The 16,217-nt window shown below is 38.9% G+C and overlaps 1 protein-coding gene across 1 annotated transcript; it reads left to right on the top strand.

Annotated features, from left to right (window-relative positions):
- Positions 1 to 1,027: 1,027 nt before the first annotated feature.
- On the top strand, positions 1,028 to 16,039 carry LOC136268857 (E3 ubiquitin-protein ligase TRIM71-like). Its single transcript, XM_066064324.1, has 2 exons — positions 1,028 to 1,216; positions 13,608 to 16,039. The coding sequence occupies exon 2, from the start codon at positions 13,619 to 13,621 to the stop codon at positions 15,839 to 15,841; it is 2,223 nt and encodes a 740-aa protein (XP_065920396.1). The 5' UTR covers positions 1,028 to 1,216; positions 13,608 to 13,618; the 3' UTR covers positions 15,842 to 16,039.
- The last annotated feature ends 178 nt before the right edge of the window (positions 16,040 to 16,217 follow it).

Here is a 16,217-nt window from a genome sequence, read left to right as displayed (position 1 = left end):
TGGTGAGTGGCATGATAAAGCTAGTGATAGGGTTAGATGGAAGGTAATGTGGAGTCAATATAGCTATACTGTGATCAACAGGAACCTCAACAGGCCAGGTTTGTGATGTGATTGCAGCATCTGTATGAGAACATTTAGAAGGGAATGTGATAAAGCTCATCGTAAGTATCTTTCAGAAAGGGAAAAACCCATGCATCACAGCACAGGGATGTCAAATGTGACACTGGTTTAAGAGTGCTGGAGGCCTTGTAGTCAACAAATTAAGGTCATGCAATCTACATGCATGCATAGATAATATTTTGTTTCCTCGGGGAACACATGCACGACTTGGACAAGTAGTGTCCAACAAGAGCAGGTGTGTGTATATGCGTGTGTTTTTGTGTGTACATGTATCACTGTGAAAAAAGAGGGATAGCTATGAGATGGTATTTCCAATGGCTTATTGAATACAAAAAAGCTTGATATAACCTGTATTATACTAACAATCTCATGTAAGGCTTTAGTTAATGTGTTAAACATACTGAAACCATGTATGTGGTGGTATAATGTGGGAATTATATTTGATATAAGCTATTTCAGGTAATGTGGTAAACAAACTGAAACCATATATGTAATAGTATAGTATGCAGTATACTAAAGTATAACATGAGTATAATACAGGGTTTATATTAAGGCTTATTTGTATTCAATAAGCCTCTGGAAATACCATCTTATATCCCACCTTTTTCACAGTGTATGTGTCTGTACACGTGCATGTGTGTGTGTGTGTGTGTGTGTGTGTGTGTGTGTGTGTGTGTGTGTGTGTGTGTGTGTGTGTGTGTGTGTGTGTGTGTTTGTAAGTGCTGTCATGGTGCTCTGTGCACTTAAAATTAAAATCTGTGGCCATACATATGATTGCGACTGAAATCCTATAGCTAGCTAAGTCAGGAAATACCATGCATGTAGCTGCAGATTCATGGCATTTGAAAATTCCAGTGATGCAAGTCGTGATATGGACTCCGATCTGCATGCACCAATTCACCAGATACCGAACAGTGTAGGTGGCTTTATTGTGTAATTAAGGTGTAGAGAAGATAGTATATAGACTCAATGAAGTTTAGTGAAGCATTGCATGGATACAACGAACAACGCCGTTGAGTTGATTGATGTGAGACGGATAGTGCGAATTCCTGAGTTGATCGAGTAGCTATATAGCTAGTTAGCTATTGATATCAAGGTGAGTGACTACACGTGCAGCTATAGCTACTATACCCTATATATAGGGTCCGCAACGCGAAAAATCGATATCCTCCAATCAACTACCTAACTATTGTCATGTGTTAGGCTAAGTGTAACTTAATTGAATAGCACCAGCGTGGCAACCAAGTTTGTCACTTTCTTCTGGTAGAAAACGACACAAATGTCTTAAATCACGTGATTTTTCGTTGCAGCAGTTCGTAGGGTTCTTCGTATGCCACAATATTCACTCTCAACATTGTTCAAGTAGTCTATCATCAACTCAAAGTATTGGTGGTTTGATTTTATTGGTCAGTTTCCGGTGGCAGCACGATCTGTGCAGCTTTTTGGCGACAGACAAAATGTTTCTTGCTCTGGAGCACAGGACAAGCAGAGCAGCAACTGCACCGTGGGTCAGCAATGACCAGTACTAGGTAAAGTACCTGCATGTGGAGTATGGTTATAATTGAAGCTTGCTGGCCATCTGGCTGAGCCATCTATATGCTGAAATTCGGCCAAAATGACGCAATTTTTGCAAACAAATACCAAAATGGTTGATACATCAGTGAGACAGTCTCCAACAGCAAGGATACGAAGCTTATAAACACCTAACAATACGGCTATCTCGCCCAGTAAACGTATAGAGCAATCCAATGCATGAAATAGGCACTCACGTGATAGATATTCAAATCTCGAAAAGTACAACCATAATCTATTCCATGACATTAAAATCACTTGGAATCAAGTGACAATCAGCATTAGGTTCAATATCTCGATTAGCCCGGGCCAGCAGTCTGAGACTCCCTATGATGCCATCACAATATAAAACACACCGTGCCTGCACTGGCCCAGACCACGCCTGAGTGAACAGTTAACACAAATATTTACAGAAGGAGCACACTGCATGGTTCCTATTCAGAAATGAAAGCGATTCCATGGGTATTTCCGCGATTTGAATTTCGATCACGTGAGTGCCTATTTCATGCATTGGATTGCTCTATACGTTTACTGGGCGAGATAGCCGTATTGTTAGGTGTTTATAAGCTTCGTATCCTTGCTGTTGGAGACTGTCTCACTGATGTATCAACCATTCTGGTATTTGTTTGCAAAAATTGCGTCATTTTGGCCGAATTTCAACATATAGATGGCTCAGCCAGATGGCCAGCAAGCTTCAATTATAACCATACTCCACATGCAGGTACTTTACCTAGTACTGGTCATTGCTGACCCACGGCGCAGTTGCTGCTCTGCTTGTTCTGTGCTCCAGAGCAAGAAACATTTTGTCTGTCGCCAAAAAGCTGCACAGATCGTGCTGCCACCGGAAATTGACCAATAAAATCAAACCACCAATAGCTACTTCGAGTTGATGATAGACTACTTGAACAATGTTGAGAGTGAATATCGTGGCATACGAGGAACCCTACGAACTGCTGCAACGAAAAATCACATAATTTTAAGACATTTGTATGGTTTTCTATCAGAAGAAAGTGACAAACTTGGTTGCCACGATGGTGTTATTCAAGTTACACTTAGCCTAACACATGACAATAGTTGAGTAGTTGATTGGAGGATATCGATTTTTCGCATTGCGGACCCTACCCTATAGCTATGTATATAGGCATATGCAATTATGATGTTTTAAGTTGTGCAGCTAGCTATGTACGCCTACACTGTAAAAATTTAGTAGTGAATTGCTCTGCCACAATACTCACTACTTTTAAGTAGTGACGTTCACTACTTTTTGTAGTGAAGAACGTCACTACTTTTTGCAGTGAACATCACTACTTGGTGGTCAATGTAGTGACGTTCACTACAAAATTAGTAGTGAACGTCACTACACAAAAATAGTGAGTATTGTGGCAGACATTAGTAGTGACGTTCACTACATTTAGTAGTGACGTTCACTACATTTAGTAGTGACGTTCACTACATTTAGTAGTGACGTTCACTAGTTTGTTTTTACTGTGATATACTGACACTCGCTTGTCGAGTTATGTACATTTAACACATTAAATAAACGGAGTGTCAATATCCACCGGTATACCGGTGTCAATAAGAACCACCCACTAGCTATTGACACCGGTGTGTATGCCCCAAGCATTCGACTTTAGGGCACGCATCTAGTAGTTCCCCATGCATGCAAGCATTCGACATTAGGGGAAGCGTCTAGTAGTTGCCCCGACTCAGAGCATTCGACTTTAGGGATATAACGAAGTGAGGGATATCACAGCTGAATTATTATCTGAAGTGTGCCATGATGTGGAGGTTGAGCCTCATCTACAGCCTTTAAGTGATGAAAGGTTTCAACAGAAGACAGCCAACACTCAGGATGGCACACGCTTGGACATTGCATGAATGGATTTTGGGGTGGTCATTATGAAAAATGTTATACGGACGTCGCTGAGAGTTTTTAACACACTTGCACCATCCAACAGTGGAACCACCCTTCAGTCATGTTACAGGAAACACGAAATAACAAAGAAGAGAGCTTATGAGTTGCGAATCCGTGAAGTGGAACACAGTTCTTTTACCCCTCTAGTGTTCTCTGCTTCCGGGGAATGGGCCATGAAGCCAGTGTTTTTTACAAGTGATTGGCGAGTTTATTGTCTGACAAATGGAATGACCCTCATGCCACAGTACTATAGGATGGATTAGATGTAGATTGTCATTTTGTTTACTGCGTTCAGCAATCCAATGCATTAGAGGAGCACGATCTCAGTTCACAAGGTCGTTACATCAAAAGTGCTCCTGTGGCCTTGGTGCAATCAGAGACTCAGTTTTTGATTTAATTGTTTAACTGTTTATTTGTATGTTCTAATCTTATTTTCTTTATATCTACCTAAAAAAAAAAAAAAACTGCAGGGGATGCGAAAAGTAGTGTTAACCTTAGGTTAGGGTCAGGTTCAGCTTTGGTTCCTTGTTCTTTAATAATAATAATATAGTATATCCTTGTGGTTTGCTACTATAGTTGCATTTATAATGTAGAAAACAAAGAAAGGTGGTAGCTGGCAGCGGTGGCTCAGTGGTAGGCCCCGTGACTCAAGTACGGAGGGTCTGGGGTCGCGGGGGTGGTAGCTGGCAGCGGTGGCTCAGTGGTAGGCCCCGTGACTCAAGTACGGAGGGTCTGGGGTCGCGGGGATCCGCGTTAACTCACCTTCTTTTTTCGTTTTACAGTACCTTTTTTTTGTCTAAGTTTTTTTTTTTTAGTTCACCAGTGGCAATAGCAACGGCCACCGGTGGCAATAGCCTTTCGTGGCTTTAAGCGCCACCGGTATACAGGTGGCTATAGAGCCGGCCTTAGCGGCTACATACATATTACTATTAGCTATATGCTATAATGTATAGCTCTGTAGTTGATTATAGTCGGCGCGGACATTATGAACTCCTTCTTTCCTTTTACAATAAAATTATGGAACCAACTAGATGATCATATTATCCAAGCTCCATCTCTTGATTTATTTAACAATTATATAAATTTGTAAATAAGTAGCTAACTACATATGTACGAATATACTCATGATTGAGTTTGTACATTAACAAATATATATATATATATATATATATATATATTATATATTTATAATTGTAAGACTCATATATATATCAGCGTTGAAACCGGATCGGGTCATCCGGGTCAACCGGGTCACATTTTCTCCGGGTCAGACTCGGTTTGATTGGATCACGTGAGAAACGAAACTGTTCGTTTGACGACATGGAAACTTATAAACGCTATCGCGTAGCTCTTTCGTGAGCCACGCCCACTTATTGCGTTACAAGCATACGCTCAGCCACGCCCATTTATTAGTATATGCAGTATGTAGCACGAAACTGAGGGTATCTATGGTGAGGGGGAGCTATATATTGTCAGTAGGTGATGACCTTTTTTTTTTCTTTTTTTTTGGTCTTCAACCGGCTGAAGTTGCAATTCCAAAGTGGAAACCCCTTTTTAAAAGTCTGGATCCGCCCCTGTTTACTCAACACGAATCGAAAGCTCAAAACGTAGTCTTGCTCGCTCGAGACTAGCTCTTATCGCACGCCTCGGCTTTAATTAATCCGCGGGATAGCGGGTCATCCGGGTCAGCAGTATAGTAACCCGGTTTCAACGCTGTCATAATATGCATGAGCATATAGTACAATGATTAGTTATAGAATGTAAGTAAGTATAGACGGGTTGCCTTTTTAAGGCGTGGTCGTTTTGCCGTAAATTTTCCACATACTTTTCGAGTTCGCTAAGTCAAAAATGTATTACGGCTATTGGAGAAAATGAACGTTTCGGTTAACTTTAGCAAGCAAGGGTTAGCCAGCCTTCAGAACAGAAAGTATGTTATAGAGAAAAGTTCGAGCTATAACATATCCAGCGTGTAAGGTGAAGGCTGAGCGAGAAGATGATTTTCTCTCCATCTCGGGTTTTTGGAAAGCGATAAAACTCGCTGAAAACATTCTTTGTAAGACTTTGCTACTACTTAGAATGATAGACTGGATGATTTTAACTCACCTTGTACCTTTGAAGAATCAAAAACGTTTGTCAAACTATTTTAAAAAATGGGTTTTTTGTTGACTTCTTGACCAACATTGTAATCATGCGTAAAACGGAAAGTCGCGTTTTCTTGCGTTACACAAGGGACACGCCCTAAATAGGCAACCCGTCTATAATTGTTTATTATTAGTATTACAGGTAAAGAAGGCTCAAGGAGCCTGTAAAGCCTGATCTGTACAAAAAGAATTTAACAAATTTGCAACTACATTGCAAAAACTTATATACAATAATATAGTTAACTATAATTAATAATCATTATGTAAGAAAATTAAATAATTAAGTAATTGAAGAGATCACTGGTGTACAACTGCATGAGTGTAGCTATATAGTGAATGGTTGTAGAGTTGGTGCATTGCAGTGACACTTAAATTGGTAAAGCATGGATGAACTTGTACATCGCTTTCGTCGCTGGGCCCGGCGGCTTTCGTGAGACTAGTGCATATAAGATAGCAACGTCGCGGATGAGCTGCATGCATGGCTATAATGAGTATGCATGCGGGTCGATCTGATACATACAGGGAAACGTTTATGCTGTTTTTGCTCAGGACTGTTTCCTCTCGTGTTCTCCGCCACTATACGTTGAGACGCTGTTGTACCGTGGCATGTTATTAATAACGGTACCACCTAAGGCTAGTCACTGTGATTTCAGGTTCGTTTTTTCTTCATGGTGTTCTTTATTTAGATTGAGGCGGCAAAATGACAACAACCCCACGTTCCAAGAGGAAGCGACCACCGCCAAACTCACCTGGTGATTCTGATGCAACGATCTGTCCAATCTGTTTGGACCCTATCATAGATGCCACAAAAGATGCAGAAGGACAAGAAGCCATATACTGTGAAAGTACTTGCAACGCCTGGATTCACAGGCAGTGTGCCGGTCTCTCACAAACACTTTATAAAGTCTACCAAGATGGAGATGATCCATTCTACTGTCCCCACTGTCGCCTAGCCATTCAAGAGCAGCAACTACATGAGCTTACATCCGCCATTGATAGCCTCAAAAAAGAAGTCACAGACTTGAAAGCTGAAAGTCCCCAACCCAAGGAAACTGTTGGTATCACTCAACATATCATTCCAGAGCCACAACTGATCACTTCAGAATCTTCTACCAGCAAATCACAGTCTACTCCTTCACCAAACATCAAACATGTAGCTGTGCCTGACAATCCCATAGATCGCAAATTCAATGTCGTGGTTTATGGCATCAAAGAGAATCCCACTGGCACTCCTAGGAGTGCCCGCACTAAGTCAGATATCGATTGTTGTGTCCACATTTTGAAGGAAGCAAATAATGACATCACTGAACAGTCTATTAGAGACTGCTTCCGACTGGGAAAGTTCGATTCAACTAGAACAAAGCCAAGACCTCTACTTGTGAAATTATCTCGTGCTTTTGATGTAAATACTATCCTTTACAATAGATCCACAATCCCCGAAGGCACACAAGTCAAACCGGATATGAGCAAAGAAGAAAAGCTGAGAGAGCAACTACTATTAAAGGAACGTTGGAGCCTGATTAGTTCAGGAACTGATAAAAAACACATTAAAATTCGTGGCACTAAAATTTACGTTAAAAACCAAATACATGGTGAACTAGTTGATTCAACTTTTGTACCTAAATCTAGATCTGAAGCATCAAACACTTCTAATAATAATTCTACAATGGAAGTTGTCACACCTACCTCTCAATGACTCTCTTTTCTATACCAATTCCAGAAGTATAGTAAATAAACTCCAGAAATTCCAATCTGTAGTTTACTCTAAATGGTTTGATATAATTGGCTTAACAGAAACTTGGCTTTCCGATAGCATATTTGATAATGAAATTCTACCCTGTTTCGTCACGATCGTCAATCTCGTGGTGGTGGGGTCCTCATTGCAGTCAACGACAAAATCTCCACCCAGAAATTAACTTCACCTGTAAACTTGGAAGCCGTATGTGTCATACTGAATCTACCTAATCCTGTCACCGTTTGCACAGTTTACGTACCTCCCAACAGTACTGCTACTTATTATGAAACCTTGTTCGATTTTCTTTCAAATTTATCTAATGCTTCTGATCAATTAATCATTCTTGGTGATTTTAACTTTCCAGACATAGACTGGGACTCATTGTCAAGTCATTCTCTTCCTTCCAATCAGTTTTGTGATCTGGTTTTCCAGACTGGTTTAAGTCAGCTCATCGACATACCTACCCATAATCATGGCAACATACTAGACCTGGTTCTTACTGACAGTATTTCCAATTTACAAGTCCATTCAACTCCACTACTACCATCTGATCACTTCAACATTACCTTTTCACTGTCTACAAGTACTACAATGTCTTCTAAGCCAACCACTTACTTTACATTTGGTTATTCCAAAGGTGACTACCAAGGTTTACATGACTACCTATGTTGCTCTGACTTTACATCATGCTATTCAAGTGATGACGTTGAGTATATATGGCACATTGTTGAATATCAGATAATTACAGCCATGGAACTGTTCATTCCTGTAAACAAAGTTCATTCAGACCGACACCCCATATGGTTCAATTCAGAAATAAGGCACTGCATCAAACATCTCAGAACTCTTCGACGTAGAAATAAGCGGCACCAAACATATCACATTTCCCATATCATTGACTCCCTTGAGAACTCTCTTCAAGACAAAATAAAAGCAGCCAAACAGAACTATGAATTTCACCTCATAAACAATTTTGCCCCAACTAACAACAACAAAATATTTAAATATCTAAAATCTATCACTAAGTCTAATACTAATCCTCCTATCATGAACTTTGACTCTTCATCTGCTAGCACTGACTCCAGCAAGGCCAATTTGTTTAATCAATATTTCCACTCTGTTTTTCACAATTCATCTTCACCAGCAAACCATGACAATTACCCAGCCACACATGAATCCTTAAACTCCATAACTATTACTGTCACTGATGTTTTTGAAGCTCTCATTTCATTAGATGTTGAGAAATCTTGCGGCATTGACAGAATTGCACCTAAAGTACTTCACAGCTGTGCTGGACCTCTGTGTGAGCCACTACATCATCTGTTTTCCATGTCACTACATCATGCCACCTTACCTTCTAGCTGGAAAATTCACAAAGTAATACCTATCTTCAAAGCTGGCGACCATTGTTCTGTAAGAAATTATCGTCCCATCTTGCTCCTATCCAACACATCTAAAGTTCTTGAAAGACTAATCTACAACAAAATTATCACTCACATTAATAAATATATTAGTTGTTCTCAGTTTGGTTTCACTAAAAACTGTTCAACCTTACAACAAATGCTAATTTTCCTAGACTACATAATTAACAGCCCCTCACAAACTGATGTGGTGTACTTCGATATCAGTAAAGCCTTCGATACCGTATCTCATGCCATCTTGCTCAACAAGCTTTGGTCTGCTGGAATAACTGGTACACTCTGGGCTTGGTTCTGGGAATATCTGACTGATCGATATCAACGTGTTTGCATTAACAACTGTTACTCCGATTTACTGCCAGTTCTCTCAGGTGTGCCCCAGGGCAGCATACTTGGCCCCGTGCTATTTCTAATTTATATAAATGACATGACATCATATGTACACCAAAGCCAACTCCTAAAATTTGCCGATGATACCAAGTGTTTCATGCACATCTGTACTACATCTGACTACATCGCTCTGCAAGAAGATATCATCGCTTTATTTACTTGGTCCAGAGAGACAGATCTGAATTTTAATCTAAAAAATTCGTACATTTATCATTTAAATGCAAGTTAGAAACCACCTACACCATTTCGGATATTACTATACCACATAATGACTCACACAAGGACTTAGGGCTCATATTATCTGAGAATCTAAGTTGGGAAAAACACTACAAATCAATTTCTGCTCGTGCATACAAGGTATTGGGACTAATACGTCGTACTATTGCTTCTACCCATTCTACTTCTACATTGGTCACATTATATATTTCAATGGTTCGATCTCAGCTGCTCTATTGCACCCAACTATGGCGTCCACACCTGATGAAAGACATTTTAACTCTCGAGCAAATCCAGCGCCGTGCCACTAAGTATCTATTAAATGATTACACCAGTAGTTACAAAACCCGTCTAGTAAAACTAAGGATCCTTCCTCTGATGTACCTGTTCGAGTTACAAGATATATTATTTGCAATCAAATCAATCAAGGTACAAACTAAACAGTTCAATATTCATGATCATATCAACTTCAGCTCAGCTAATACTAGATCCGGCACCAGCAACAAATTGATCATCCCTCATCATTTAAATAACGTATCTAGACATTCTTATTTCCATAGATTACCAACTCTCTGGAATGCGATGCCTATCCTTAACTTGGATCTAACGTTTCCTCTGCTAAAATCAAAACTAAAAACTTTTCTCTGGGATCATTTTATAACTAACTTTGAAGATAACAACAATTGCTCATTGCACTATCTCTGTCCTTGCTCAAGATGCCACCAGTCACGTCCACCCACCTCAAACCTGAACTACTTGTAGAATCTGTATGTATGTGTGTATATAAGTAAGTAAGTAAGTAGGTAAATAAGTAATGTAATGTAATGTACTTTCGCGGCTGTTGGTACATGTTACCAACAGACCTTTGGTGTGTTTACACCATAAAGCAATAATAATAATAATAAATACGCGCTCGGACACGACGCATTTTCCCGTCCGAGGACACACCACATGCACTTTATATTTATTTTTGTATTGTTCATGCCTTTTTCATCAATAATAGCGATTCCGGAATTCCGTAAATTTTGCATAAAATTTTCTACCTGAATCTTCCATTGGAGAGTTGGCACAATCAATTCGCTGCCGTACGAGCGATTGATCAAACAATTGGATCATTTCTAGGGTTTCTGGGGGCAAGGAATACGATGGTGCAGTTAGTTTTCTGCTACAGATATGTTTGTGTGGAGTTTTATGCCAATTATAAGATTATTTTGCAATATAGCCACCACAACGTTATGTTCTCTTTGCAAGAAATGACCCAGGACATGTTAGTTACACCAAGGTGAGCATTTTTGTCCATGTAGCTTTCAATATTACAATGCTAAAGGTCAGCAAATTTGCACCACAAATAGCTTGTCTCTTTGATACACCATTTTGGTAGCTGTCAAGGAGCTGTACATTAAGAGACAAAATAATCATATAGCGTAACTAACCTTATGGACCAGCTGGACTGGGAATCACTTGAAAGCAGACGATTAAAATTAAGATTATCCATGATGTACAAAATTATCCACAATGAAATTGATATCCCATTTGATTTGTATACTAACTTTGCAACATATTCCAGTACAAGAAATTATCATCCTTTTAACCTCCTATCATTGCAAGCATCAAAGACCTCATATCAGTCCTCATTTTTTCCAGCAACAATTTCACTTTGGAATGATTTACCTAACCTAGCTAAAGACTCTAATTCACTTGAAGTATTTAAATCTATAATTAAATTATAATTTACTTATTGTATTGAATTATTATTATTATTATTTTTTTGTGATTTGTCTGTACATTTTTCTTCATTTCTGAAGTTGTACAGTATAGGTAAATAAAAAGGTAAATATAAGCAGCTATAAATCAACAGCACAACTCCTTGCTTTGCATGCACATTGTATTTTTGAGTGGAGGTGACTGGTACAAAGTGGTTGCACTTCACCATGTGTATGTTGTTTTGCCATCCGCAAGATGCTAAATGCATGCAACTATTTAGTGGCTTTCTATGGAGGTGACCTTTATTCAGAGGGTCTTACAAGTAAGGTTACACTGTGGTCCATGTATCAAGGTGTTTATAACAAAAAACAGAAGTTCAAAATATTATTGCAAAGCTGACTTATAAGCATTTGTTCAATTGTGCCTTTTTGGGACTATTTTCAATGGAAAGATATGGAGAAAATTTAGCCTATTTTCAAGGACAAAATTGCTTATAACTCCACCATCCTGTGACGGATTTTTAAAAACTAAGTGTTTATGAGATCCTCGGGGAGTACTGTACAAGGCTATGCTAAATAAAAACTATTTCCATTAGTTTTAAAATTCTCCCGGAATCGCTATCAATAATGATGGTTTCTCTCTCTATAGAGCTTAGCTGAAGAAGAGTTTTAGCTTCACTTCACGCATAAGGCGGGATTTGTAACGCGGACGGAACTGTTCAACCGGAACGGAAATCAACAGTATAGCTATATAGCTATAGCTTATACTGTAACAGTTTATTTCTGTACCCCGCCGGCGTTGTTGTTGTTTTGTCACTGTACTAATTTCAGTTATGGTTTCATGCCAGCGGGCGCCCCTGCGCGAATATTATTATTTCCATACCCCACCGCAAAAAACATGCAACATAAACAATAACCGAGATACTCTAATAGAGCAGTCACAGTAGTATTACTGAGAATCCTCCATGAATGCAAATGCAGCTGTTTAGTGCATATGAAAACTGGCATCTGCATGCATGCACCATCCCATTGACACATGCTGAATTTTGCAGATAAAATGCACATGGTCCAGTCTTTATATATACCATTCTATTATAACAATGATTTATAACTGAACTATAGCTATACTTATGACTGTCACTGATCCCTATAGCTAGTTATGCAGATCACTTAGAGAGCATATAGTTTATCACTTTAATTGTGCATAAAACTGCTCTACATCAAACAGTTTCAGTCCTATAAACCATATATACCTTTAGCTTCTCCATGGGGGGCTGCACCCCAGACCCCCTGCTCCATTTACATCCAGAGGCATATAGCTATACAATGTAAGTATTATTGACTGAAGTCACTGAACTACCTATGTACATTGGACCTTTTAGATGCATTGAAAGCTTGCATTAACAAAGTTTATATGCTATTTAGTTCAACTTATTGTACACAGTAAGAGTCTATCCAGGGGCAGCTGTATAGGGAGTTAGCTACTGAGGTTTTCAGAAACTGGTCAAGAAAATCGATATATTTTATAGAATATATCGATCTATTAGGGTCTATTACGGTGAGTACTCACCCTAATACAACAATCAAGATATAATTATGTCACCTGACTGCATGCAGTCATTTCTTGGCCTCCACCATTTGATATTTAACTTCTATTTTAAACCAGCCTGTGGGTTGATCCCAGCTTGGCTGGTTTGAAATAGATCATGTATAGGCATATATGTGTAGTTATAGCATGCACATGCAAGTTTGTTATCTAGTTATGCAGATACACTTTCGGTGAAACATTATGTTGTTTGAGGTATTTGATGCATGCATGCAAACTTTGACTATTGAATTAGTGGGGATTTGTGAAAGAGTATACTGTTACTGTGAAATTGACTATAATGCGAATGGCTTCTGATTTAATTATTATAGTGAATGCATAACAATGGAAGATTTAGAAATTTAAGGGAATTTTAAACAGTATGATCTCTTTCAAGAAGATTCAGCATACACATAATATATATTTCTAAAATTAGTGGTAATAGTTTCTGAATCATTAGGGAAACTTGGTGCTATGAATGTGTGTCCAGTGGAACCTCTCTAAAAGGACTCTCCAGGTACTGTATCTTTACCTCTCTATAAAGGATGATTTCTGAGCTGCCAATACAATTTTACCTCTGACATCAATACCTATCAGTTGGTCCCAAAGTTTCTGCTGTTGTATAAAAGTTTCTGCTGTTATATACAAGTTCCACTGTAATATTATATGGAAACCTTGGTACTTTTGAAGTACTGGTTTAACTTCAGTTATGCATAGCGTTTGTATATCACGTCACAGTATAGTTAACTGTAATTAGTGTATACATGCACAAACAATTAATGCTAGCTAGCTTTTATAGAATACTTTTACAGGTGTTTACATAATGCTTCAGGACATCTCAATGGCTGCAGAAGAACTGAAGAGGATTACCAGCCATATTACTTGTCCCATCTGTCTACTAACATACAACAATCCTAAGGTCCTTCCATGTCAGCACTCTTACTGCCAAGAATGTCTAACTAATGTAGAGAAAGACCAAAAGATCATATGCCCTGAATGTAGAAAAGCGACAGCTGTTCCAAATACTGGAGTGAAAGATTTGCCTACCAATTTGACCATCAACCATCTCATTGACAGCTTATTACTAAGAAGAAAAGATGGAGGCAAAGTAAATTGTGAAATATGCATAGAAATAGATCCAGTTACCTCATTCTGCTTTACTTGCTCAATGTTCATGTGTCAGGCATGCCAAAACCATCACAAGCGCAGTAGAGACACTCATCAACATGTTATCATCTACCTAGATGAACAAAGTCAGCCTAACACTGCAAAATCTATTCAACTTAAGAATATGCTCCCTAGTTGTCCAGATCATGACCTGGAGTTGAAATTCTATTGTGATACTTGTAAAAGGCTGGTGTGTGTCTATTGTACTATGAACGAGCATGTCACACATTCTCATGGAGCTTTAAAGACAAAAGCTGCCAAACATAGAGAGCAACTGAAGATAACCACTGCTCCACTGAAAGAAATGGATGATAAATTGTCACAGGCTCATAACAGCATCACCAGCATAAGAGAGAAAGTGATACAACAACACAAGAATGTAGATAGAGACATAGGACGATTCTTTGACAATGTGATACAGAAGGTAGAGCAGCAACGACAACATTTGAAACAAAAACTTAACAACAAAGTAGATGGGGAAGTAAAGTTGTTGACATCACAACTGCAGCAGATAGAAAATGTTCAGGATTATGTAACAGATGCAAAGGGGCTGGCCAGTAAAGTGGAAGAGAGTCGTGATGATGAAATGTTGTTAAATGAGAAAGAGTTAGTGCAACGTGTCAATGAAGTAGCTGAAACATTCAATCAGCTTCAAATTCACCCTGTAGAATCCTATGCCTTTTGGTTTACTCCGTCTAATACTGACCCATTTCCCCATTTTGGCTACTTTGTTAACCCGCAGCCCTCACAATGTGATATTACAAAAATTCCTCTTAATATGTTACCAGGGCAAAGAGTACAGTTTACTGTGATTACAAAGGACGCAAAAGGAATGGCTCTTACTAGTGGAGGAGGTGCAGTCAAAGTGCAGTTAGATGATGGAAGAGGTAACATCCGGCCAGTAACAGCAAGGGACAACAATAATGGACAATACACAGGGTCTTTCACCACTGAGTTCATAGGGCATCACCATTTGTCAGTGACTATTGGAGGTCAGAATATCAAGGAGAGTCCCTTTTCCTTTGTTGTTGCAAGGAATTACTCTAAAGTGGTCAGGTCCAGTAAAATCATTAACGATAAAGGCACAATGGGTTGGCCTTGGGGAGTAGCTTTCAGCAACAACAATCACTGGGCAGTAGCTGACTACAGTAGTGACTGTATTTATCTATTCAATGAACAAGATCAACTGGTCAGAAAGTTTAGCAGTTGGGCAGCTTCCTGCAAAGCTCAGAGTTATCCACATGGAGTATCATTTGACAGTAAAAATTTCTTGTATGTAGTGGACGGTGGCAACCACAGGGTGCAGAAATTTGACCTCAATGGAAAGTTTGTTATGCAGTTTGGAGGAGAAGGATCAAGTGGTGGAAAACTTAGAAGACCTGTTGGAATTGCCATACATCATGACAAAGTATACATTGCAGATCGTGACAATCATCGTATCTCGGTATATCAAACAGATGGAACCTACTGCTTTTCATTTGGGTCTGAAGGTAATGGACCTAGGCAGTTCAAGTACCCATGGGATGTTGCTGTTTCTCCTGACAATACTCTGTTAGTGGTCGATAGCTGGGGTCACTGTATTCAGTCATTTCAACTTGATGGTACTTTCATCCACAAGTTTGGTACTCAAGGTAGTTGTAAAGGTGAAATGGACAGCCCATCATCCCTCACTGTTGATCCTAATGGCTTTATTCTTGTGACAGAGAGCAATAACAATCGAGTTTCACTCTTTGACAAAAACTTCAATTTTGTGCAGTCCTTTGGCAATAAGGGAACTGGTAACAGTCAGTTTAATGGGCCATGTGGTATTGCTATCAGCCCTAATGGAAGTATCTACATTAGTGACACTGGTAACAAGAGACTAGTAGTTTATCAGTAAAACAATTGTTAATAAAATAGAACACATTTTGTAGCTAATAACATAAGTCAATATAGCCTTTCATTTTTCAGTACTGTCTGATAGTGTGTTCACATTAGTTGGTGTAATATGACATGAATAGGTATATATGAGTCATAGCTTTTGTATTATTTTTACAATAATATGTACTTTCAAATCAGTGGATTTCAAAGTGTACGTGTATATAGTAGAGGTTTAAATTGTGATGGTTGGATTTTACATATGAGTGTAGCAATTGCAATTCCTTTTTAAAGTGCTATAGTTACCACAAGGTTATGCATTGCGACCATAACAGTGCCTATCCTATAGTCCACTGCAAAGGGTGATTATTTGTGGCCACTTTAATTTGTGTATGCAA

This window comes from Dysidea avara, chromosome 10 (genome assembly GCF_963678975.1).
Source record: "Dysidea avara chromosome 10, odDysAvar1.4, whole genome shotgun sequence".
Lineage (NCBI taxonomy): Eukaryota > Metazoa > Porifera > Demospongiae > Dictyoceratida > Dysideidae > Dysidea > Dysidea avara.
Note: the sequence above shows the minus strand (reverse complement) of the source record. Positions and strands in the feature narration are given on the sequence as shown.